The sequence below is a fragment of the Scylla paramamosain genome, chromosome 9 (assembly GCF_035594125.1).
Source record: "Scylla paramamosain isolate STU-SP2022 chromosome 9, ASM3559412v1, whole genome shotgun sequence".
NCBI classification, from domain to species: Eukaryota; Metazoa; Arthropoda; class Malacostraca; order Decapoda; family Portunidae; genus Scylla; species Scylla paramamosain.
In genome coordinates this window covers 11,290,453-11,316,196 of record NC_087159.1, presented here as the reverse complement: position 1 = coordinate 11,316,196, position 25,744 = coordinate 11,290,453, and the positions used below count along the sequence as shown (strand labels likewise).

Sequence of the window (25,744 nt, the reverse complement as noted above, 5' to 3'; positions counted from 1 at the left end):
TTTTCGTTTAGCAAGGATACTGATGCCTTACTATGCAGACGTTTCGCATACGCAGCTGAGGATACTCAGTAGATTTGTAACGCTATGTTCCTTTGTTTTTGGTTTCGATTATTAACATATTTATATTACTAAGAGCGTTCAGTCGGTCTGTCTGTCTAGGTCTGCCTGCCTCGCGTTCTCACAGCTATAGAGTTCAGTTTAGAGATAGCAACATCATTTTCCCATGCGGCGTGAAGTGGTCAATGATACAGGTTGAAAATATCGAAACTTTAAAAAATCCTGACCGTCAAATATTATCAGCAAAGTGTTATTTGTAATTTATGAAACAGAGGTGGAGCAGAGACTGAGGAGCTCCCGCGGCACGCCTTCCTTGCCATGGTACTACCTGCACGTTTTCTGTGAACACTGTTCACTAGGCAACGAAATAATTTCTTTCAAGGCCTTTCATGCAGCATTGTGCAAACAGGCTATATTTCTTAAGAACTAGTTTTGGGTAAAAGCTTTTACTTTGTTAAATTTCAATGGCAAGAACTTCAATTCAGCTCCAGAAATAATCAGTGTGCTCCACTGCCGCTCTATTGCCTTGCACTTGTCGGGAAGCAGTTTACTTCGTGAAGACTCACGACCACCTCCAGTTATTTACGTGTAGGTGCTCGTTAGTTGTCGTGAAGCAGATAGTTTACTTCGTTAAGTCTCTCAGTCCTTTTGAACTATGTACGGATGCTTGTTCGCTCCATCAGCAGTCAGGTGTGAGGCAAGGAGCAACCCAATGAGACTGAAGCATCGAGGGGCCTGCAGGTTAACTCCAAGATTTGTTGATGTTAAAGGCACTGGTGGGACGGAATTAATGAATTCATACATTGTTGTATAATTATATTTTCCACAACTACACTAATAGCAACATTTGAGATGGCATGTGTTAACAAGGATACGATATTATATGTTTTCAGTTAATCAGATGCAGACGTGAATTCACATTTTCATTAATGTAATCTTCAGAGTCTTTTAGAAAGACTACATTACAACTTTTTGTTCTTTCTTTTTATGCACAAGACTTTCTTCTTTCTCTCATCGCTATTCTGTCCACCTCTCTAATGCAGGAGTTAACTAGTATTCTCAGTCATTCACCCCTTTCTCTGATAAACTCTGGAACTCCCTGCCTGCTTCTGTATTTCCACCTTCCTTCAAGAGGTAGGTTTCAAGACACTTACCCTTCAATTTTTTACTACCGCTTCGGACCCTACTCGGGGACCGGCATTTCAGTGTTTTTTTTTTTTTTTTTTGGGGGGGAGGGGGGTGATTTTTGTTGCCCTTGGGCCGTGTTCCTCCTACATAAAAAAAAAAAAAAAAATTGCATACGAGTTAATTTTGCTCATGAAAAAGTGACGTGATTTTCTTTTTAAGAGCAAGACAAGAATCGCTACTGCAACTAGTACTCGAGTAAAGCAAAGCAGACCAGACCACCGCCAGCAACCTCAAAACAGTGACACCTCATATTAATATCCTGAAGAATTTGAATTTCACTGTAACAACACTTGAGATTTTTTTTTTTTTTTTTTTTTTTTTTTTTTTGAGGCGGGCAGGTAGCTTTCTAAGCGTTCTTCGAAGCTTAAATTGCCGGTATAGGATCTTCCGTGAACTGAAAACGGATCTACCTACGGTAGATCCGTTTTCAGTTCACGGGTTCATGTCACTCCCCCATTGCCACGTTGCTCCACACGGGCGTGATTATGCCCGCCTCCATGTTATTTAATGCCCTACTCAGATAGGCTCGTAGCTTGCCCACGTCCTTCATCCTGTTTTTGAGGAAGGAAATAATAATATATATCCGGAGTGTTCCATTTACAGCGACACCATCAAACAGTTTAGCAAGACCGCAGAACCAGTGAACCGTAGAGATCCAACTCCATGGGAAGGTTGAGCTGGTTCCTCCCGCGTTGATGAGAAGCTTAAATCTATGTCTACCACTATGTTTAAATTTGCTTTAAGTAATGTTTCTTTAGCGATGTTAGAGGATGATCAAAGGTCAGCCATGGCTGGAAACCACTGAGGCTCTGAGGCATGTTAATTTTGTGCCGCTTGTGCTTGTTTCGCCTTGAATACTCCTCTAGTGATGGCAGAAGGTACTCAAGGTGAATAGGGATGGACGGTTTCATCAGGAAACAGAAGAGTGCCTGAGAGCCGGAGACACTCTTCTGACCTTAGGTAATGTTTGAAATGAGCGGTATTAGGCGGCAGGTTCATTCAGATTATTCGAGTGTGGCCGACGATGTTGTCTTTTCCATTCTTACGTCAAATATCGTTTTCCTAGTGATGTTAGAGGGACCCCAGATACTGGTAGGGTGGTTGATCAAGCGAGAAAAACAGAGAATAGGTGACATGAGCAGTGTTAGGCTAGAGATGTTTAAATTGAGCCTTATCATATAATTTTCTTCAAAAAGTTTTTCTCCGATGGTATCATAAAATTTCCAGTGATAAATAAGGATAGTTGATATTTAGGAAGGCATTCTTACTGGAATCCGAAGAGATTGGTTTATTTGCAAACTAAAAGTGGGTTATAGTGTTCCATTTAGTCTGGATGACTGAATCTGGTTCAGAGGCTACGAGTCGGAAATGATTTTGGATTATCCTTGCAGATGGAAGAGGTCTACAGTGTTTACCATCGACGATACTGGATGGTTGAGAATTTCTAACATTGAAGATTCCAATGCAAAAGTATTTAACTTCATTTGACGATGATCTGTTAATATGAAAACTCGTGTCTTCTTTTGTATTAATGTTCTCGAAGTCTTTGAATGTTTTGAACACAAAGTATTTGATCACCACGCAACTTCCGTTTATATAGATTAAAGCGAATTTTTACCTTTAATTCTTTCTTCTCATGCGTAAGCGAAATAAAAAAAAATGTTTCTTCTCCGCGCCAGTCTTCAAGCCAGGGTTGAATGTCATCACCAGACCGTGTGGCACTGGTAAAAAATACAAAATTTGAATCAAATACAGTTCCAGAAACTAACAGCGCAAGTTTCCTCGAGAATGGATCAACTTTCATGCCCTATGCCCATCTGTTCCGTACCTCCCCCATCCCCCCCAAACAGTACTGGCAGCATCCCTCCTCCCCTGTCTCACTATATATAGCAGTGGTCACCCACTTCCCGCGCCATCAGTCAGCCAAGGACGACGCCATGAAACCACTCCTTGTCATCGCTGTCCTCGTTCTCGGTAAGTATCCTCGGGCACCACGTGGACCTCGTGTAGAGGCCGCTAAGCCATTGCTGCTTCCTTGGTTGCTACTGTGGCGGAGGCGTGAATTCAAGCATGGCCCTTTCGTATGTCACCAAATCTGTCTTTACCAACTTAGTTCTTTCTCTTCAACTTCCCAATGCTTTTCAACGTTGATTACTCGTACATCGAACTTACTTCCCCTCAGCATTTTTTTACTTAACATAGCTATGCTATCTTTTCTATTATGTGAACATTGAATACATAAAGAACGTCTGACACCAAGTATCCATTACAAGGAGGAGGCAGTAGACACCTGAAATGGTAATTACTCTTAGTAAGATCTCAAACATTGGACCAATTGGTGCTGTGAACTTATGAATGACCCAGCTGTGAACTCATTGAATGTTTCCCTTTGTGTCTCACAACACAGAGGAGCAGTCACAGCCTCTAAAGACAACTCTCTTCCTTCACACAGCACTACATGCACCTAGCACACGCACGTCTTTCACGCAAAATTCAAAATTCAAATTTCTCAATGGCGACTCCTACACCAGCCTCGGAGTCCCCGTCTGGGGAGGGAACCACAACTGTCCACAGGTCGGACTGCTCTTCTAGTATCGACCCAGAGTGTCTTGACACCCCATTCGACTTTTCTTGATTAACTTTTGCAACATTCTCGTTCTTAGATATAATTTTCAATCTCTACTAAAATTTATCGTCTTTTTTTTACAGAAACGCAGGTGTCTGAGGCAACTTACAGTAACCACTTCTCTGTTCCCTCCTGCTTTTTCTATCCTCATCTTCAGTCCAAAGTTGGATGTTGCAACTATGTGCACAACGGCCTAACTTGTTCTCGTGCTCACGCTCTTGAGTTTTATTTACTACCATGTAGCCTCGACTTCGGTGTCATTCTCAAACTAAACTTATCTGCGCTGTACATTTACCTCTTTCCGAACTCTCTAACTATAAAAAAAATTATTTGATTATATAACTTCCAGAACGGAGCACATCCTGACTCTCTTTCCTTTACCGTAGATCTCCATCCTTGCAGACTTCAATGTTCACCACCAGCTTTGTCCTTCCGCTCCCTTCACTGAGCAACCTGCTGGTGAACTAGCCTTTAACTTTGCTATCCTCCACGACATACGAGTATAACTAGTAAGATAACGTTTCGTGCATCTTATACATATGAACATGGATCCGTGACAAGCTTACCACTAGAATTACTTATTTATTTTCTCACGGCTATAATATAATGTTCAATCCTCAGGGACGTGCGCGGAGCGGCCATTGATCACACTTTACTCAGAACCTGACCTGGGTGGCTACTACAAGTCCCTCCGCAGCAGTGTCGAAGACCTGTCCGTCCACAACTTCGACAACTCCGTCTCCAGCGTGATCCAGAGTGGCGTGTAGGTTACTAATGTGGGAACGGAGGGATTAGGTCTCGTATACACACACACACACACACACACACACACACATTGACGGGAATATCACACTAAGGTGACACGACAATGAATCTCCGATAAGCAAATAAAATTTTTCATACAGGAGTGGCTCGACTCGTTGCATGTGTCTGCACTGAGCGTGTGATGGGCTGCCTAGGGTTAGGATTGTCAAGTTTAATGGAGCTTTCACATTAAGCTGGATAATATCCAAGATAAGATTTTTATCAATAGCATTAATGGTACAAAAAGATCATATGCAACTTTGTACTGGCAGTGGTTCCCTTACGCACGCCTTTCAGTTCCTTCCCATATGTTTTATCAGCTATCTTTCTGCTGCTTCACTTAACAAGTGGTAATGCTTGTGCTGAAAAAAAAAAAGGAGAAGACTGCAAAACTGATATATATATATATATATATATATATATATATATATATATATATATATATATATATATATATATATATATATATATATATATATATATATATATATATATATATATATATATATATATATATATATATATATATATATATATATATATATATATATATATATATATATATATATATATATATATATATATATATATATATATATATATATATATATATATATATATATATATATATATATATATATATATATATATATATATATATATATATATATAAGTTCTGTAGTCTTCTACCGTTACTTTTTTATTTATTTATTTATTTTTTTTTTTTATTCAGCACAAGCATGACCACTTATTAAGTCAAGCAGTAGAAAGATAGCTGAGAAAACATATGTGAAGGAACTGAAAGGCGTGTGGAAAGGAAGCACTGCCAGTATAAAGATGCATCTGGTCAGCGAGAGAGAGAATACCAGTAAAGAAAAGCGTTTAACCATGCACTATTCGGCCTAAACTACTCAAGACGGATCTTACAGAAAATTTTAACAACTTATAAGGAGAGACAAGAATCAAGATGATTAGAGAATACGTAAATAACTTCATATTCTCCAGTGATCTGCGGATGAACTACTGCACAATTTTGCAAACGTGTGAACTTTGATCTCCTGCAGATGGATTTACTACGAGAACTACCACTTCAACAGCGTGCCGGGGAGAGTCCTGTACAGCCACGGCATCAGCATCAGCATGAACCTCCCCCCTGATTGCCGCGGCATCGTGAGTCACTCGCGGCGTGAACAGAGAAAGTTAATAGTTCCTTTTGCCTTTCATCCGCACAAAATAACAACGTTCAAGTGACGTGAGTAACTCTCTCTCTCTCTCTCTCTCTCTCTCTCTCTCTCTCTCTCTCTCTCTCTCTCTCTCTCTCTCTCTCTCTCTCTCTCTCTCTCTATCTATCTATCTATCTATCTATCTTTCTATCTATCTATCTATCTATCTATCTCCAGACCTCCTCAATTAGATTCGCTGGCAGCCCTGATGAGGTGAACAAGAACACAATCACGTTCTACGATAGCTCGGCATTCACGGGCGGCGAACTAATGACGTCTGTAGACGTGCCCAACTTGGGTTACATGGAAGGCAAGATCTCTTCGCTAATCGTCACTGGACCAACCCCGTGGACCATCTACAGGTAAATAAACAGCCACTCTGCCCACAACTCCGTCAGAGTGTGGTGGTGTTGACAGGTTACGCTGGGGCTTCTACGAGTGAGCTGGACATGGATATTAGATGTGCGTGTGAGTTACCAGTAGTTATGCCTGACTTGTACATGCATTGAAAGTTTATTGATACATTTACCTAATCATCTATTATTTACGTGAGTCGGAGGCTCGTTCATGTTTTTTTTTCTTTTTTTTTTTTTTTTCACTTCTACTTCTTTCACAGTGAAAGGAACTTTCACGGGGACAGTCTGTGTGTGGCCAGCTTCGAACATGATGTAGGTCCAAACGGTCAGATCCTCGATGTTGGTATCTTCCCTACGGTGAGTCTCCTCAGCTTCTCTCTCTCTCTCTCTCTCTCTCTCTCTCTCTCTCTCTCTCTCTCTCTCTCTCTCTCTCTCTCTCTGACCAGTTGCCCGCGTTATTGACTGTCTCTTGTTAATGAACAGTCCAGTGGGCTGGAAGGGGCTTATGTATCACGCCTATCTTGCCTTCAGGTATCGGACATCGGCATTGTTGACAACAGCATCAAATCCGCGAGGAGCGGCTGCCATTCAAAGAGTAAGGCCAAGGTGCCCAGCCTGAAGGCTGACATCCGCATGGCGAGTGGAGCCTCGGGGACCCTCATGTAAGCGTGCAACTGACGACGCTAAACAGGAGCCGCCCACATGTACATTGTATAGACACAGACATTGTTTACAATGCCAATTTTATAAGTGAGTGACAGATCGCGTCAAAAATTTAATCTTTAAAGTCCATTCATGCTACTCATGTGGTAATGCAGCCTATATGGATGAGTATCAGCGGCAACTCGTTAATAAATATGCAGAAAACATCCTGCTTTGATAAACTGAACGCCTGTCGTGTATGTTTTCAAAACCTTTTTGGGTGTGTGCAGCTTAGCAGGGTGAGGGGCGTATATCCCCCTCGTGGTGTTCCCCATCCTCACCCCCTGTCTGGGCGTGAAGAGTTCCACACCTAATATCTTACTTTGATACAAAACCTTATTCTTCAAGTCTGATATGTATCAAGATAAAGTATTGGAATTATTTAAAAACTTATAGCATTATTGTAGTTGATATTATTGTTACCAGCATTAATAGAAGTGTTACAATAAAAAAAAAAATAAAAAACGTAGCAACATAATATGCCTACCAATAACGAAGAGGTGTGGGACGCCTTGCGCAACGCAACACCCTGTACTGCGTCATACCCCGGTTGCTTTGTTAAACACCGAGGGTTAAAGGACAGACTTTGAAACACTACAATTCTGCTCTCTATATGGGCAAATTTGTATGTTTGTTTGTATTTTATACGATGCCTGATTTTTCCCGCCAAGGATCTTGTACGTGCACCTTGAGCTTTGTGTAATTGGGACACGAATGACCGACCCCAACCTGCACCGGTGTTGCCTTTGTATTACACCCACGGACATGTGTGTGTTTGTGTGAGTGTGTGTGTAAGGAAGCCGGTATGGCAATGTTGGGGGAGGGAAGAGGAATAAGGAAGAGCTATCCTGAATAATTGATGTCGACCCGCGGATCCCATGGAATGCTTACAAATCACTGACGGCAACCCAGCGGCTGTTGCTCCACGCCGGTGTTGTGTCCGTGAGTGTCCGGCTATATGCAGGCGTCCTCCCGCGAAAACTGCGCATGCTCAGAAGCGATTGTATACAAAGACTTGATAAACAAAGCTATCCGTAGGCGTCCAAGTGACTGAAGATTTATGGGGAGATTGGCCCAATTTAGGGATGAAGGAAGGAAATCTTACATCAAGAACTCAGTTATCTTAGGAGGAGAAAAAGGGGAAATTGTTCCAAGATAAAGAAAATTTATTTAGTGAAGAACGAATAATTTCTTTGTGGCCTTGTCTGAGAAAGGCATGTTTATAATGTACCAAGAGAATATCTTACAACAGTAATTACTACAAACTAACTCTTAATATATAACAAAAATGGTAGTTTTGCAGTAAGAGCTTTCCTATGATAATCAAACTAAGTGAACAAACCTATATCATTGTGTAATGTAATTCTGATCGCTGAATAAAGGCTATTTAATGATTTCTGACTATACTTCTTACACAATATAACGATGTATACACTTTTTTTTTCTAATTATGGCGGTGTATTGGATTTGTGAACGGTTTTCTTATGAAAAAATGAAACAATATGCCTTCCTGTGTTTCAAAACACTGGCCGGACATCCACGGATAGGCGACCAGCTGTGTACACGGATCGCTGTATGTAGCCGTCCGTTCGCCTTTTATTTGTAAACAAAGTCCGGACAGCTCCGTACAGACGGACACCTACGGACACGACACCGGCCGAGGCCGTGATCGCATTTCCAGCAGCTGATGCCTCTATAACGCTGTCGTCATCTCCTTTCTGCCCGCCTTCTGCACTTCTTTCTACATATGATTACCTGCACAGTTTCATAACTACGTCATTCATATACATTTCATCATTCCCATGTTTATACTCGCCATACAAGACATGTCCCTCCATTGTTAAGAAAAAAAAAATCAGCATTTTTGGCACGAATGAAAGAGCAAGAAGCTGTCTTGTAATTAGTACAAAGGAAAAAATGCAAATGGATCACACACACACACACACACACACACACACACACACCGACACACACACACACACACACATACACGGTGGGCACGTCTGGCAGGGTTGTGCAGTGTGTGTCGTCCACGCGAGGAGTGAGGTGGCTCATTGACCTTCTTCCTTCACGCCTCACATTTCGCCTTTGTGTACGGCAGGAAGGTGGGTCCCATTATTGTCGCCTCTCAGTGTGAGCAGCAGCAGAGTGCGAGTGTGAGTTATTGGTGAATTTGACTTGTGCCGACAGAGTACCACACTGTCTAAGTGACCCTCGAGGTGTGTGGTGTCACAGTGGGCGACTTTACTTTCTGTTTATTGTATTTCTGACTTCGCGTGAGTTGCCAACAATTATTCATCAAACGGTTTCCTGAGGGCACATGGCTGACTGAAATGATGCTGGAGTGTTAGCGGTGTTGTCATGTGGCAACTTGACGAGGGATTATCTGACAATTATTTTTACCTTCCAATGCAATCCATCTTTACTTCTTTCAAGCACTTAGTCTTTTCACATGCATCTTAACTATCAATCAATCAGTCAGTCGGTCAGTTAATCAATCAATTAAATAGTCGGTTTGTGAGGAAAACGCACAAAATTCAGCATGCATGGTCACGGAGAAACTACACTGAGGCGCCTGTCACGTTCCCCATAGCTGATAAACATACACCGGTTATCGATGTTTGGTGTTAACTTTGGCAGAAACTATCAAATGTTTACTCCTAAAAGTCTGTACTCTGTTAAAAATCAAATAATAGAGTGGATAGAGCAAGATAATGTCCACAAGTCACTGGTAGCTTGTCCGTGGTGTTACTGTCACCGGGACCATTTTGTCAGACTTTTCAGTCTAAGTCGACCATGGCTAACTCGCTTTTCTTGGAGTTATTTTGGTTTGTAAGGTGTCCACGTGATTCTAGTGATAGTTTTACAAGGAGCTTTCACCATCAATGGGATAAGACACTCATGATAATCCAACTAATAATTTCTGAAGCCTCTAAAAATAGTTCTTATGAGAGCAGAAAGCGTTTCAAAATACAGTCCCGAGTAACGACAAGGAGAGCATGTGACAGACAGATTACGGGACCATGTGTAGGGGCGACAACCTCGGCGATCGGAAAGTATACCGTGATGTGTAGAGGAAACGGGAAGAAAAAAAAGTGAAATCAGCCTACTTGAAGAAGCAAATGGTGCGTGGAAGAGAGGCGCGGGTCAAGACGTGAAGTAGGAATTATTTCCACCAGCAGGAATATGCGCAGGGGGATCAGTAGCACTAAGCTAAACGTAGCACTTGAGGAATTGATTGTGTAATGAAAACATTGATATTTCAAACCTAACATGATAAAAAAAGAACAATATTTCCAAAAAGTCATGAAGTCAACTTTAAAATAATATTAAATAGGAAAAGTAAATTACATAACACAATAAACAACATGCAGGAAATGCAAAGAAGGAAAAGAGGTTAGGCTGAGTCAATGAGTCAGCTCGCTGCCCACGGTCAGCAACTCTGAGAATCCGGCACAAGTGGAGTGTGACCCGCCCGCCGCGCCCCGCCCCGCCCTCCCCACCGGCCGGCAGGTGCACAGGGAAGCTGCCAAGAAGTGGGTCAGTGTCAGTATCCGTCCGGCTGCCCCATCCCTCCCTCCCTCCCTGTGGCGGCTGAGGAATAACGGTGATGCGGTCACTAACCTCACATTGTCCTCAGTCCCTCCTTCCCTCCTGGCATGATAATGACCTACACAACGACAGGCCGAGAAAGCTAATCCCACGATGCACACACACACACACACACACACACACACACACACACACACACACACACACACACACACAGAGAGAGAGAGAGAGAGAGAGAGAGAGAGAGAGAGAAGGCTGTTCTACACTTGTATCACATCTAGCCTTCTACATAGCATTCGGATTTGATTTTATTAGTTTCAACTATTCATTCACATATTCCCCTATCTCCTTAAGAAAAAAAAAAGTACTCACAAGGGCTAATAGGTCTTCTGCAATTTGTTCTTCCTCTTCGTTTCTTCAAGCCAAGGCAAGGATCAGTGAGGGCAGAACCTGAATGGCGTTTAAAATACTCTACCAAAGATTCATAACATCCTAAGGCATGACGTGACCGGTTAATCCTCCTCTCTAGGAAGTAACAGTTACAGGACGACAGAAGCACGTACCTGTGTGGCAGAGAGAGAGAGAGAGAGAGAGAGACGTGGAATGACTGATGTGGAAAGCGTATCTGTGCCGTAACAAAAGGTCCGAGTTACCAATATCGAAGGTTACGTGGAAAAGTTCATTGCTAAACTTACTGGAGCTTGCCGTGCATTCCCCGAGCGTCACTCAACATAAAAACAAAAGAATAAATTAATAAAAGTAAATGACCACGTAGATATATGAAGCTCAAAACGCGGCTCACTGTCAGAACACTTGTACATCTCTATCATGTTTCTATTTATTTAGTATATCAGAATTTAAATTATTGATAATAAAGAACGTGTATTTATTTTACGTACGCATGTGTATATGTAATTGTGGTGATACATAATGAAAAGTACACTTTCTCTCTGTTAGTTAAGGGCATAAGAACAAAAGGAAAGCTGCAAGACGCCAGTACACTCTCACGTGCCAGTCCCTGTATAAAACACATACATATCTCTACCCATCATTATTAATGAACTTTATTGAATTTGAACCTGTTACTTCTTGTCCTACCCTGATTACTAACCTTAAGAATCTTATGTACTACATCACGCTCACTCCACTTAGTAAGATAGATCTATCAGATCCCTATCAAACTATTATAACTAAAGATATTAGTAGTAATAGTAGTAGTAGTAGTAGTAGTAGTAGTGGCGGTAGTAGTAGTAGTAGTAGTAGTAGTAGTAGTAGTAGTAGTAGTAGTAGCAGCAGCAGCAGCAGCAGCAGCAGCAGCAACAGCAGCAGCAGCAGCAGCAGCAGCTGGCGGATGCTTGAACATGCAGAATATGAACGATGGATATTTTAATACAATACGAATATCAAATTAAAGATGGCTAAAAATATAAATATATGCCTCTCTCTCTCTCTCTCTCTCTCTCTCTCTCTCTCTCTCTCTCTCTCTCTCTCTCTCTCTCTCTCTCTCTCTCTCTCTCTCTCTCTCACCAGTAACCCTTGCTTTGTCACATACCAGGATGCGGCTGACAGTGGTGGTGGCGGTGGCGGTGCTGGTGGGGTCGGCAGTGGCTCAGTTGAACGTTGGTCCCCAGGGATTGTCCGCGCCGCCAATCAACTTAATCTCCCTCTTCAGGTACGTCAATCCAGCCTGCGCCTCCTCTTCCTTGCCAAACTGCCACGCCCTGCAACACCTTTCTCCGCCATCAGCCAAATGTTTCCTGTCATTTCATCTCGTGCCACTTGATTTCACATAAACTTGAATCTTTTCACTCAAAATAAGCGAAGTACAGAACTATTTAAAGGAAGGACTGTAAACTCTGTTTTAACGATCCTCTCTTCTCTCTCTTTCTTGTGTGTGTGTTTATATATATATATATATATATATATATATATATATATATATATATATATATATATATATATATATATATATATATATATAGGAAGGGGGCGGACCAAGGGGACAACAAAAATCCGGCTAAGGGCAACAAAAATCCAATGAAAAAAAAAAAAGGCACACTGAGATGCCGGTACCCGAATAGGGTCCAAAGCGGTATTAAAAAATTGAAGGATAAGTGTCTTGAAACCTCCTTAAAAGGGTTCAAGTCATAGGAAGGTAGAAATACAGAAGCAAGCAGAGAGTTCCAGAGTTTACCAGAGAAAGAGATGAATGACTGAGAATACTGTTTAACTCTTGCATTAGAGAGGTGGACAGAATAGGGGTGAGAGAAAGAAAAAAGTCTCGTGCAGCGAAGTCGCGGGAGGAGGGGAGGTATATAGTTAGCAAGATCAGAAGAGCAGTTAGCATGAAAATAGCGGTAGAAGATAGCAAGAGACGCAACATTGCGGCGATGACAAAGAGGCTGAAGACAGTCAGTTAGCGGAGAGGAATTGATGGGACGAAAAGCTTTTGATTCCACCCTGTCTAAAAAGAGCGGTATGAGTGAAGCATACTCCATACGCCTAATTTCATAGAAGTTGTTTTAGCTAGAGATGAGATGTGAAGTTTCCAGTTTAGATTATAGATAAAGGACAGACCGAGAAGGTTCAGTTTAGAAGAGAGGGACAGTTGAGTGTCATTGAAGAAGAGGGGATAGTTTTCTGGAAGGTTGTGTCGAGTTGATAGATGGAGGAATTGAGTTTTTGGGGCACTGAACAAAAAAAAAGTTTGCTCTGCCCCAATCAGAAGTTTTAGAGAGATCAGAAGTCAGGCGTTCTGTGGCTTCCCTGCGTAAACTGCTTACTTCTTGAAGCGTTGGACGTCTACGAAAAGACGTGGAAAAGTGCAGGGCGGTATCCTCAGCGTAGGAGTGGATAGGACAAAAAGTTTGGTTTAGAGGTTCATTGATGAATAATAGGAAGAGAATGAGTGACAGGACAGAACCCTGAAGAACACCACTGTTAGTAGATTTACGAGAAGAACAGTGACCGTCTACCACAGCAGTAATAGAACGGTCAGAAAGGAAACTTGAGATGAAGTTACAGAGAGAAGGATAGAAGCCGTAGGAGGGTAGTTTGGAAATCAAAGCTTTGTGCCAGACTCTATTAAAAGCTTTTGATATGTCCAAGGCAACAGCAAAAGTTTTACCAAAATCTCTAAAAGAGGATGACCAAGACTCAGTAAGGAAAGCCAGAAGATCACCAGTAGAGCGACCCTGACGGAACCCATACTGGCGATCAGATAGAAGGTTGTGAAGTGATAGATGTTAAAGAATCTTCCTGTTGAGGATAGGTTCAAAAACTTTAGACAGACAGGAAATTAAAGCAATAGGACGGTAGTTTGAGAGATTAGAACGGTCACCTTTTTTAGGAATAGGCTGAATGTAGGCAAACTTCCAGCAAGAAGGAAAGGTAGATGTTGACCACTATTTTCATGCTAACTGCTCTTCTGATCTTGCTAACTGCACGCCTCTCCTCCTCCAGCGGCCTCGCTGCACAAGACCTTCTTCTTTCCCTCACCCCTATTCAGTCCACCTCTCTAATGCAAGAGTTAACCAGTATTCTCAATCATTCATCCCTTTCTCTGGTAAACTCTGGAACTCCCTGCCTGCTTCTGTTTTTCCACCTTCCTATGACTTTAATTCCTTCAAAAGGGAGATTTCAAGACACTTATCCTTCAATTTTTGACTACCGCTTTGGACCCTTTTATGGGACTGGCATCTCAGTGGGCATTTTTTTTAATGTATTTTTTTTTTGCCCTTGGCCAGTCTCCCTCCTACAAAAAAAAAAAAAAAAAGTTGAAAGAGTTTGACTAGCCAAGGTGCAAGCACAGAGGCACAGTTTAGGAGAACAGTAGGAGGGACCCCATCAGGTCCATAAGCTTTCCGAGGGTTTAGGTCAGTGAGGGCATGGAAAACATCATTGTGAAGAATTTTAATAGGTAGCAAGAAGTAGTTAGAGGGTGAAGGAAAGGGAGGAACAAGCCCAGAATCATCCTAGGTAGAGTTTTTAGCAAAGGTTTGAGCGAAGAGTTCAGCTTTAGAGATAGATGAGATGGCAGTGGTGCCATCTGGTTGAAATAAAGGAGGAAAAGAAGAAGCAAAGTTATTGGAGATATTTTGACTTGGTGCCAGAAGTCATGACTGGAGTAGATCTTGAAAGATTTTGACACTTGCTATTAATGAAGGAGCTTTTGGCTAGTTGGACAACAGACTTGGCATGATTCCGGGCAGAAATATAAAGCACATGAGATTCTGGTGATGGAAGGCTCAAGTACCTTTTGTGGGCCACCTCTCTATCATGTATAGCACGAGAACAGGCTGTGTTAAACCAAGGTTTGGAAGGTTAAGGGCGAGAAAAAGAGTGAGGAATGTACGTCTCCATGCCAGGTACTATCACCTCTGTTATGCACTCAGCACAAAGAGACGGATCTCTGTCATGGAAGCAGTAGTCATTCCAAGGAAAATCAGCATAATACCTCCTCAGGTCCCCCTAACTAGTAGAGGCAAAACACCAGAGGTACCTCCACTTTGGGGGATCCTGAGGATGGACTGGAACGAAAGGACAAGATACGAATATGAGATTGTGATTGGAGTAGCCCAGTGGAGAAGAGAAGATGACATCATAAGCAGGATTAGAGGTTAGGAAAAGGTCAAGAATGTTGGGCGTATCTCTAAGACGGTCAGGAATACGAGTAGGATGTTGCACCAATTGCTCGTGGAGGATAGCAAAGTTAAAGGATGGTCAGTGAAGGGAGAGGAAAGCCAAAGCTGGTGGTGAACATTGAAGTCTCCAAGAATGGAGATCTCTGCAAAAGCGAAGAGAGTCAGAATGTACTCCACTTTGGAAGTTAAGTAGTCAAAGAATTTCATATAGTCAGAGGAGTTAGGTGAGAGGTATACAGCACAGATAAATTTAGTATGAGAGTGACTCTGTAGTCGTAGCCAGATAGTGAAGAACTCGGAAGATTCATGAGCGTGGGCACGAGAGCATGTTAAGTCGTTGCGCACATAGACGCAACTTCCAGCTTTGGACTGAAAATGAGGGTAGAGAAAGTAGGAGGGAACAGAAAAAGAGCTACTGTCAGTTGCCTCAGACACCTGTGTTTCAGTGAGGAAGAGAAGATGAGGTTTAGTAGAGGGGAGGTGGGGTTCTACAGATTGAAAATGAAATCTAAGACCATTAGGTAGTCTCCACATCTCTCCCCTCTTCATGATGTGCTTTTCAACAGGTTTCTGCGAGATGCGTTCAACCACTTCATGGGCGGCGATACTTCGGTGGTAAGATATCGCCTTGTCTTAATTCAGACCAGTATTAATCATGTGTGATAACTGGCACCGACGCAGAACGACACAAATTAGATGTGTGTGTGTGTGTGTGTGTGTGTGTGTGTGTGTGTGTGTAATAAAGAACACTATGCTATTGTTACAGGCCGAAGAGAAGCAGGCCACAGGAGATGTCATTCAAACCTTAGAGGACGTAAGATGCTATTGCTGTTCTTGGTGGTGGTGGTGGTTGTGGTTAGCGGTGTTAGGAGGTAAATAAATGAAATATATGTGTATATGATTGAATGACTGATACATAAGATCCCGCCAAGGAGAAGCAGGCGTGACAAGTGACGCCTCGACTTTAACAGGTGGCAAAGAAGTGTCTCGGAGATGATCACCCGTGCTGGCCTTGGTTGCTGGATGACAATGCCAGTGATGTACAAAACGTGGGAATTGTAGAAGAGTGGGGGAATGTCTTCAATCTTACTGATTCAAGATACGTGGTGACTAAATGGATCATGGCATACGTGGCCATCATCATTGTCACCAGCGTCCTCACTCTGGTCATCGGCTACCCTTACCTCATCACCGGCCAGACCTTCCGCAGCTTCCACTCGCTGCCCTTCCCCGACCACCAGGTGAGCCGCCTACTAACATAGCCTCTATGAACCATATTCTGAAACACTTCTCCCCGCACCTCCACAACTTTCAAAGGTTCTAGTTGAAGTGACAATTAACAATACTTTTACATTATTAACAGGAGAAACAGTCTTGAGAACCCGGCTAATCACCTCTGTGACCTTTAGAAAGTCCTGGTAAGAGAGCAGAGCGTTTCTGAATGCAGGTCTATAATATACTTTCCCAACCTACTCTCCTCACACAGCGCCCTTCTTCCCCAAACCACTCCCTCTATAAGGAAGGCTTGCTCAGCCTTATCTTCTATATTTTTTTCTTTCTTTCTTTTTTATCCTATACTCTCAGTCTCCCTCGGAATATCAGGTAGCCTGATGAAGATGGGAGCAAGGAAGGGAAGAAAAGAAAAGAATAGATTGATAGGAAAAGATATTAAAAACGGGGAAAGCTTTCTTACAAATCATCAGTTTCTGGTTACTGTAATAAAAAAAAATAAAAGGAAATAACACATAAGTAATATAATCATCAAGACGGACATTCTTCTCACTTCTAAACAGACACCTGGCGAACCTTTAGTATTGAATCTTTCCTGCTGTAACAATCGTTTTTTTTTTCCCCAGTGCATCCTTACTCATCCACATGAACACCATTTCGAAACTGTATCGTTATCCCCAGACGTCAATCCCTATCGCGGAACATACTCGTAATACTGCAAGATATAAATGAATAAACGGGTAAATCAGTAAATAGTCTCCACTTCATCAAACTAATGTCCTACCAGTCCGTCAGTACCTAATCAACAGCTTATCGCCGCAGTACTCTTCTAGCTTCGAATCCCGTGTTTCAGGACTCACTGCTGCTGCTGACGTGGATGCTGGGGGAAGCGAGCGGGGACGAGTCTTGCCTTGAACGAGTCGTCTGCCTCAACCCGGAGAGATCGGCTCGCTACCTCGCCGTGCCCAACATCTTCACTTCCTTCTTCTCCAGGTAATGCCACGATACTCATCACACGCAGCACAACATTGCACAGACAATACAAAGCCTCCCTTGTACTTGTCACGCCTCGCAAAACTCATTAAGGCTGAGAGGACATGTGACAGATTTCAGTATTCTTTACCTGTCCTCCCATTCTTTTTTCTCTCTCCTTCACACTTTAACTCCGAAGGTCTTTTTCTCATTACAAACCCTTACCACTTCCTTCCCTTCCTTTGATTCATTTACATTACTCAAGATCTCTATCTTCCTAAACTCTCCCATATTCTCACAGGTCCATTACATCCCTGTTGGCTCAGCCCTTTCTCACCTACGCCTCCCCATCTTTCTCCAGCTGGGTACCTGTCCGCTACCGGGAGCAGCTGGGGCGTCTCGGGGACGTCACTCAAAATGGACTCAGTCACACCTGCGACCAATACTTGTGTCCCGTCCTGCCCAACCTGTAGCCAGACCTCCAATGGTATTTGAAGCCTTCCACTCGAACTGTTAACTCCACCTGTAAGAGCCAGTAATACTTGTAGCCTTCCACCTGTTTCTGGACCATTCCACCATTAATAGCCTTTCAATTGTAATCACTGTAGCCTCCCATACACGTAGTCTTCCACCAGTAATACCTGTAACCTGTAAACTGTAGGTAACCTTTCACCGGCACCTTCCACCCGGGCCCAGTCACCAGAGTTACCAGCCACCAGTGTCGTTGACTCCTCCGGTAATGTGTCGCGTCTTTTATCTTTCAGATTGTCGATTTTTTTCTTTCTTTCTTCTTCTTCTTCTTCTTCTTCTTCTTCTTCTTCTTCTTCTTTTCTATTTATTGTTGTTGTTGTCGTTGTTGTTCTCCTTGTTTTTCTTTCGATTTACTTCACCTGTAAGACTATCAATGTTTTTTTTTTCTTTTCCCTATTTACCTGTTCATCCATTCATCCATCCATTCATCCACTTGTGCTGTTTTTCCATCACGAATAAACCGTTTGTCGCCAATGTACGTAAGAGTGAATTCAAAGACTTCAGCGTGGGAAGCGAGAGTGAACAGGAACCTCGTCCATTACAGCACTGAGGCTTGTGTTCTTGAAGGTTTTGTTCTTTCATAGGGGTTATCTTTTAAAAGGCCGTAGAGATTAGTACTCGAGTTCTCATGACGTGTTTCTTCTCACTGGTGGTGTAAAATCCTTGTTAAACTATCACTAGAATCATGAGATACTTGAAAATGCTATAACTCCTGTTGAATTTGTTAAAAGTAGTCTAAATAAAGCCCCGAGATGTTTGAGAATACTGTTATGTTTTGACATTAGGTGTCTTCACGGATGTTATCACTAATTAAAACTTCATTGCCTTCTTGTGAAAACTTTCTTTTATCGATCCAGAGAACGTGGTGGTGGTGGTGGTGATGTCATTTAATTCACGTTAAGTAAACACAGTCGGCTTGAAACGCTGATGGTAGTAGTGGTCGTGGTGGTATTGCGATTATATCAACGGAAACGCAGACGGTGATGCTGATGATGCTACATTTACACTGACGAAAACGCTGATGATGATGCAATTATGATACAGACATTGACAGTGATACAAGTGTTGAAATTATACTGACAGATACTGGTGGTGATACAATTAGGCTCACTAATGAAGACGCTGACGTTGCTACATTCATGCTGACGAAGGCGCTGACATATAATTACGCTGACGAAGACTTTTGACAGTGATACAAATGTTACACATTATACTGACGACGACGCTTACGCTGACGAAGACGTTAAAGGTGACACAATTATACTGACGGAGACGCTGACGGTGAAACTGACGGCGAACTTGAGTGACAGCAACACACCGCCATCATCATCATTACCACGAAGTTCATCGTGGTCTTGTAAAATCCTAATTCCCACACCACTGCAATCGACTGAAGCGACCTCTAGCAGAAAATTTTGATCCATTACTAACGACCTCCTTCCCAGCGCCTCCCCACCTTCTCCCTGCCCCCCTTCATCCCGCGTAGGAAAGCCTTTGAATCCACGCACGCCACATCCTTTATTGAAAAGATATTTGTGCATTGTATCATGTATTATTTATTTATTTATTAATCAATTTATTCTCTTGTATTTTTGGTTGTCACTTTATTGTTGTTGTTGCTTTTGTTAATGTTGTTGTTGAGAGAGAGAGAGAGAGAGAGAGAGAGAGAGAGAGAGAGAGAGAGAGAGAGAGAGAGAGCATATCTAGGAAGTGAACGGTATATGCTATCTCAGGAGACGAGCAGAGGATTTCTCCAGGACGCGGCACGGAAGCCACCTGTCATTATGTCCACAAAGGAGTCAGGCACGAGTGAGGCCCCCACCCACCTCACATCACAACGTCACCCGCGATCACTACCTACATCGTGACGCCTTCGCCCACACTGCGACTTCACCACTCTTACCGTGACGAGAGAGAGAGAGAGAGAGAGAGAGAGAGAGAGAGAGAGAGAGAGAGAGAGAGTTTTAAATACTAAATCAAGTAATGGCTGCTTGTTACTGCATGTGAGTTTGCATTAGTATTAGTCATAAGTTACGCTCACCATCAAGAGTGAGTCGTTCTCTTGTGTGCCTGACTGGACGAGTGTGTCACGGAATTGCATGACGTCACGGACTCCAGGTATATACTCAGGATAAAGGAGGCGGAGGACCAGTGGAGAGGCGCCTGTCACGCACGCCACGCCAGGCTCCCAGTTCTCCCTGTCAGTACACCGCCTGTGAGTGAAAGAGTGAGTGTACGTACTTGTGATACCTCTAGTACAGCCTACCAGCAAATGCTCACCCTACTCTCATCCATTTACGAAGGGAGAACGGTCGAGTACATTGTATTTAAGTACACTGTCTGTACGCTGTTAAGTTGCTGTCGTCAAGGTTCATACGAGAAATGGAGGTTGTTTATGGTGCAGAGCCATATTAAAAGGTGGTTTGGTGACCGTACCTAATGCGGTTTTGTGGAAATACGGTACGCTTTTGAAACATTATCTTTGTTGTAGAGGGTATATACTTACGTACTGTAGCTATTGTAAATTTCTATGCATGCAACGTGACTTGTACAACACTCTATGGCGAACTGGTTATAAGAAAAGTTGTAACAAATATTATGGGCATATCATTTCACGTTATTAAAATTTTGTATATACTTATTTGAAGCCTTTATTATCTCCACATGACAGAAATCAATGCATTTAATGCATATAACGGAACAAGCAGTGCGCTGGTATGCTCAGCGAACCAGAGACGAGCCAGAGCGATAATGTGAATCTCTCTCTCTCTCTCTCTCTCTCTCTCTGGCTGTATCGTGTTATCAACAATGAGATAATCACCCACTAATGACTTCCGCACGCTGACTACGGGTTCCTTTCTTCGTTTCTGTCTAGTCTGAATAATTCGAGCGAACCATCTGACTCGCAACCCGATGAACATGCCAACCAGCAAAACTAATCGCCACTTTAGAGATCTCCATTAATGTTTCATTATGATGAGATCTGCGAGAGTTGTGGGCAGAGTTTTCCTCTTGACCACATGAAAGATGCACACTCAAGTATTCTCGTAAACTGGAATCCTGGAGCTTATGCAGGAGTGTAGATACAATTTTGAGTTTTTTGTTAAGCAAGGCTGTTGAACGAGAGGACATCACGAGAACGGACAGTCTGCAACAAGAGACTAATAGTTGAATGGTGAGTAGAGTTCAAAGGTGACTGGAGATGAGTTTAATGTGTTGTTGCTGCAGGTGCTACTCTGAAACGCGAGTACGTCTGCATTTATGTGACCAGTTTTATCCAAGAGTAAAGCTGTATAGTGAAAACGTTAAGGACTTTAATCACGAAGAATTAAATGTCTAATAAAAGAAATAACACAATTTTGCAAGAAAGAGTGCGAACTTCGTAGTGATCTTTAAAAGAAGGAAATGTGACTATGTGTAGCAGCAAATATAGTACTGGAAGGATGCCGTTCAAAAAGGTAACGAAAGGAAATGACGGTGAGACAGAATATATGAGCATTAATGAATAGATCTCTTGTTACTGATCACAGCAGGTCTTGCATAGGATAGGTAATACATTTTCTCTAGTTCAGTCCACCAATGTAGTGGCTATCACCTAAACCGGGAATTATTGTGATTGGTGGTCATCAGAGGGAGCTGATGAGAGTTACACGTAGAACTGCAAATTGAATTGTGTGCACTAGTCAATAATAAGTTTACGATAATTATATAGTAGTAGTAGTAGTTTTTGTTTTTTTTTATAAGTAAAGAGCAGTGCTTAGTTTGCTTACACTAACAATGACCATTAAGATGATTGGTGGTCTTGTGAATACTGAAATAGGACGATGATTAACTAATAAGAGACTTCAAAGCATCGTGGCACTGAATGGAAACATGCACATGATGTGTGTGTGTGTGTGTGTGTGTGTGTGTGTTGTTTGTGTGTGTCATCATTAAAATGCGTTGACGAGCTCCTGTGTAAGTTTGTTGTTCACAGTCAGCCCGGCACGATGAGGATGCTGGTGGTGGTGGTGGCGGCAGCCGTGGTGGTGGTGGCGGCGTCCGTGGCGTCAACGGCAGACACACGCACGTCCCAGTCAACAGTTGTAACAGTGAACTACAACAATATTTTCCTTCTCCTCGCCCTTAAGGTACAGTTAACAAATACCTAAACACATCGTTACATAGAGATGAATGGTGAGAAGGCAACAGTAGCTTACTAATGAGGAGGGGAGGCAACACTGCAACCGTTAACACTGTGGGTAAGGGAACTTCTCTGGTGTAATAATAAGAAGGGACGTATCTTTTCTTTCCTTCAGTGCAAGTAATCAAAGAGTAACCAAGACAAACCTCCGTCTTTCCTTACAAACCATAATACTCGTAAATTATAACTTCACCTTCTTTCTGATGTAGCTACTTTTTCTGTAATATTGTAGTTAGCGTGAAGTATAATAAAATCAAACAGCCATAGTGGTGTGTGAAATTCTTTGTAATCCCTTGAACTCTTAACATATTCCTCCAACGTGTTTTTTTTTTTTTTTTTTTTTACTTACGGCTGCCTTCCTGCAACAGGCGGTGGCGGTGGTGGTGGTCCTGGCTTTGAGCGGAGGAGTGGGATACGGACGAGCCTTGGATGGTGTTAACGGGTTTCCGTGGGTGAGCAGAGAAGACTTCATGTTCCTTACAGCCTTCACCCTGAGTAACGAAGTGCAAGGCCACCAGTGTATCAGCCGCGTGGCCTGCCTACATCCGGCCCTTGCCAGGCAGCTCGCCACTGCCGCGGTGATCCTCAGCCCGTGAGTGATGGGAGGGGTACACCACTTGCACAGTAATGGAAGTACAGCACATTATTCACAAGTTATGGATTATCACTTAATTGTGTAGTACAGGTTTCATAATTATTTAAAGCACTGTATGAAGTCACTACATCAGTAACTTAAATTTCATAGATTATGCAACACTCAATTATACAATATATTAACTGAGTAAATCATCACATTGGTAATTTAGATAAATTTGTTGCTACTCTTACTTTATATATATATATATATATATATATATATATATATATATATATATATATATATATATATATATATATATATATATATATACACACACACATACACACACACTGTATGGTATTATATGTTTTTCCAAGTGCATATGATTAATAATGTTCCCGTTTCTGCTTTTTCTTCAGATGGGAAAATGGATGGCTGGGGCACATTCAGACAGCCAGAAATCAGCTGGAACAAGGTATCCTTACCCACTCTCTTGACTCAGCCGCATGTCGCAAGCAACACACCTGCCCCCAGCTGACATACCTTTAGCAGCCCATTATCACATAGCCCATCACTCTTTTACTTATGTACAATTCCCACAGCTAAATGCATCATGGGGTAAATGAAACTGTAATATAGTTTATGTGTAATATTTACACCTGTCAGTAGGTACAGTAAGAATATATTTTACATTATCTGATCACAAGTATGTAACAAAAAAAATTAGCTTGTCCTTCAATAGCGCATAAATTATGACCATATTTATACATATTCAAGCAACAATGCAATGTTGTTCAGAAGTGACCATTGTCAGCTGTTGGCTGGGGAAGGCGATCAGAAGACATCTCCACTTCCAAATCAAAGTAACTCAGCTTATTGTAAGAGTAGTACTCAGTGTTGGGGTATGGTCCAGCCTTGTCTGCCCCTGGACCAATGGCTGCAAATAAAGGATGATACATTATCTATGTACCCTACAAAGGTGTCCTACAATCTGAAATGTGTGCATAACCATACAGCTAATTTTTAATCATGGTTACCATTCACTTTTTCAATTACTTGCTATAATGGCTTTGTTGTAAAAATAAATGTGAATCATGAGAGGTAAATTCCAGTGTTTGCCACTATATGAATAGGTTTCTTCACTGTTTTGTACTTTTCAATCAGTTTCATTGATGAACCTATCTCTGCAGTGACTTATTTGTACCCAAAGCCACCTAGCCAATCAGTTATCAATGCTGTCACTTTATAGGTAAGCAGTTACTCAATGCAAATACCATACAATCTCATTGATTAACATGCTGTTCATCAAAGTTTAAAGACTCAATTCATGCTGGGGAAGAGAGTTTCACCAGAAAAGCCAGACACCACTCAGGGATCCAACCCAGGACCATCCACTTGCTGGGTGGTTATGCAACACCTTGGTACCCTCTGGTGACAACTCACACATTCCTTCTTTCCAATTATAATGCTATGATTTCTCAAGTACCAACACATTTATAATGGAAGGCAGTATTTAACTGACTACATGAAATAAATAAAATACAAATACTATGCATAGTAATCCTCTGAAAGAAAAATGTGCTTTATACTTTAATTGCATCACCCCAATCACTTCAACAGTTATTGTTTGGTATTACTGTCTTGTGCTCCCTAACTATGAGTAACTAAAAATTCTAAAGATCATATGCTGCTTCTCTTCTATTGGTGATTTTAAAATAATATGATGAAATTGCAGCATTATAATTTCATCTTAAGTTATCTATATCTTCCCCTCTCCTGTTTCCACACTATCTGTCACCACTATGCGCAATAGACATACGCTGAGAGGGAGGTGCTGGCGTTGCTGCTGAAGAATATTTCAATGCTGCAGGTTGTGGTGCAGATTTACTGGGTGCAGCAGGTTTTGGTGGCTCAGAGGCTTCTGTGCACATTGCCCGAAGCCCAGCACACAAGACCCGAGTCTCTGGCTGTGAAGAAAATAGGTCGTGTATAAATACAGGAGGGCCTCAATTTCACATACTAAACATACAATTACAAAACAATTTATAAACTTGGAGAAAACAGTTACTTACACATTATCAGTCATTATGTCTAATTATTTGAAGTGATGTGGCAAGACAGTGCAAAGAATACTGATAAGTTTTTACATGGACATGAGAAAGAAAAGAATTATGACCAGTGAACTTCAGCATATTTGAAATCCCTTCAGCTCCTAAGTACAAAATTACAATACCTAAGAATTACAATACCTAAGCACTGCACGCCACACTGTGTAAAGGACCGCAGTTCGAACATAAGGGCAGTGCACAATGCAATACAAGGCCCTAAAGAAACTTTGTCAGTGCTCGAAATTGCATGGGAAAAGGGGCTAATTTATTACTTCATAATGTTTTTTTTTATTTTTTTATTTCAACCACCACTTTTTTTTTTTTTTTCTTTTCACTTGGCACCACCTGTAATCAATGTAACATTTGTTGTGGGCTGAAAGGAGAGGGAGCGGGGCTGATGCTGTGTTCTACCCACCGTCATTCCCTTTTTTTTTTTTTTTTTTTTTGTGCCACCACGACATTCGTGCCTTTGTTTCATCTCGCAACATCTAACCATCGGTGGCCACCCAGCATCATCAGGCATGCCTGGTGGGGGGGATTGGGGGATGATGCCAAGGTCTACCTACGACTATTTACTGCCGGACACTGAGTGCCAGTTCACCTCATACCCTTCATATCAGCAGGGCTACATACAGCCAGAAATACAGTGCCTGGAGTTCTCACTGGTAAATGGTATTGTCTGCCTTAAAAATGTTGCTAGTATATCCATTATATTTCACCTTCGCCGCCGAACGGAGGATAGTCTGGAGGGTCGCCATGGTCTTCCTCTCAGCTGATGCCTGGCACTGAGCCGAGATAGTAGTGGGTGACGAAGTAGTGCAATATATCAAAACAGCTAGTCTGGTCTAGTCTAGTGTAAATAACACTGGGTAAAGAATTAAAGATATATGCGAGTAAGAAAAAACAGAGTATAACTTTTATCATTTATAGTTATGGTGAGCTGCACTGCGTTATTATTAGATGCCAACAGTTGCCATTGCAGCCTGCTA

At 42.0% G+C, this 25,744-nt stretch overlaps 4 protein-coding genes across 12 annotated transcripts; 3 read left to right on the top strand and 1 right to left on the bottom strand.

The window, feature by feature from the left end:
• Positions 1–1,684: 1,684 nt before the first annotated feature.
• Positions 1,685–8,332, top strand: LOC135103597 (uncharacterized). The gene is made up of 5 exons (XM_064010070.1): positions 1,685–4,634; positions 5,740–5,845; positions 6,076–6,260; positions 6,515–6,611; positions 6,786–8,332. Exons 2-5 carry the CDS (start codon positions 5,816–5,818, stop codon positions 6,918–6,920), a joined length of 447 nt encoding a protein of 148 aa, XP_063866140.1. The 5' UTR covers positions 1,685–4,634; positions 5,740–5,815; the 3' UTR covers positions 6,921–8,332.
• A 630-nt stretch (positions 8,333–8,962) lies between these two features.
• On the top strand, positions 8,963–18,714 carry LOC135103591 (uncharacterized). Of its 2 annotated transcripts, none has more exons than XM_064010056.1 (7): positions 8,963–9,061; positions 12,064–12,180; positions 15,718–15,766; positions 15,918–15,965; positions 16,123–16,392; positions 17,235–17,374; positions 17,715–18,714. In XM_064010056.1, exons 2-7 carry the CDS (start codon positions 12,065–12,067, stop codon positions 17,824–17,826), a joined length of 735 nt encoding a protein of 244 aa, XP_063866126.1. In that variant the 5' UTR covers positions 8,963–9,061; position 12,064; the 3' UTR covers positions 17,827–18,714. The 2 variants fall into 2 exon arrangements, with proteins under 2 accessions (XP_063866126.1, XP_063866127.1); XM_064010057.1 differs by having other exon boundaries at positions 9,039–9,110.
• Positions 18,715–19,522: 808 nt separating this feature from the next.
• Positions 19,523–23,286, top strand: LOC135103592 (uncharacterized). 8 transcript variants are annotated; one of them, XM_064010064.1, is made up of 4 exons: positions 19,523–20,099; positions 21,865–22,014; positions 22,436–22,659; positions 23,067–23,286. In XM_064010064.1, exons 2-4 carry the CDS (start codon positions 21,874–21,876, stop codon positions 23,194–23,196), a joined length of 495 nt encoding a protein of 164 aa, XP_063866134.1. In that variant the 5' UTR covers positions 19,523–20,099; positions 21,865–21,873; the 3' UTR covers positions 23,197–23,286. The 8 variants fall into 8 exon arrangements, with proteins under 8 accessions (XP_063866134.1, XP_063866133.1, XP_063866131.1 ...); XM_064010063.1 differs by having other exon boundaries at positions 19,523–20,111; XM_064010061.1 differs by having other exon boundaries at positions 19,523–20,111; positions 21,861–22,014.
• Positions 23,282–25,628, bottom strand: LOC135103595 (uncharacterized). Its single transcript, XM_064010068.1, has 3 exons — positions 25,475–25,628; positions 24,467–24,614; positions 23,282–23,584 (listed from the first exon to the last, which is right to left on the bottom strand). Exons 1-3 carry the CDS (start codon positions 25,511–25,513, stop codon positions 23,442–23,444), a joined length of 330 nt encoding a protein of 109 aa, XP_063866138.1. The 5' UTR covers positions 25,514–25,628; the 3' UTR covers positions 23,282–23,441.
• Between the last annotated feature and the right edge of the window lie 116 nt (positions 25,629–25,744).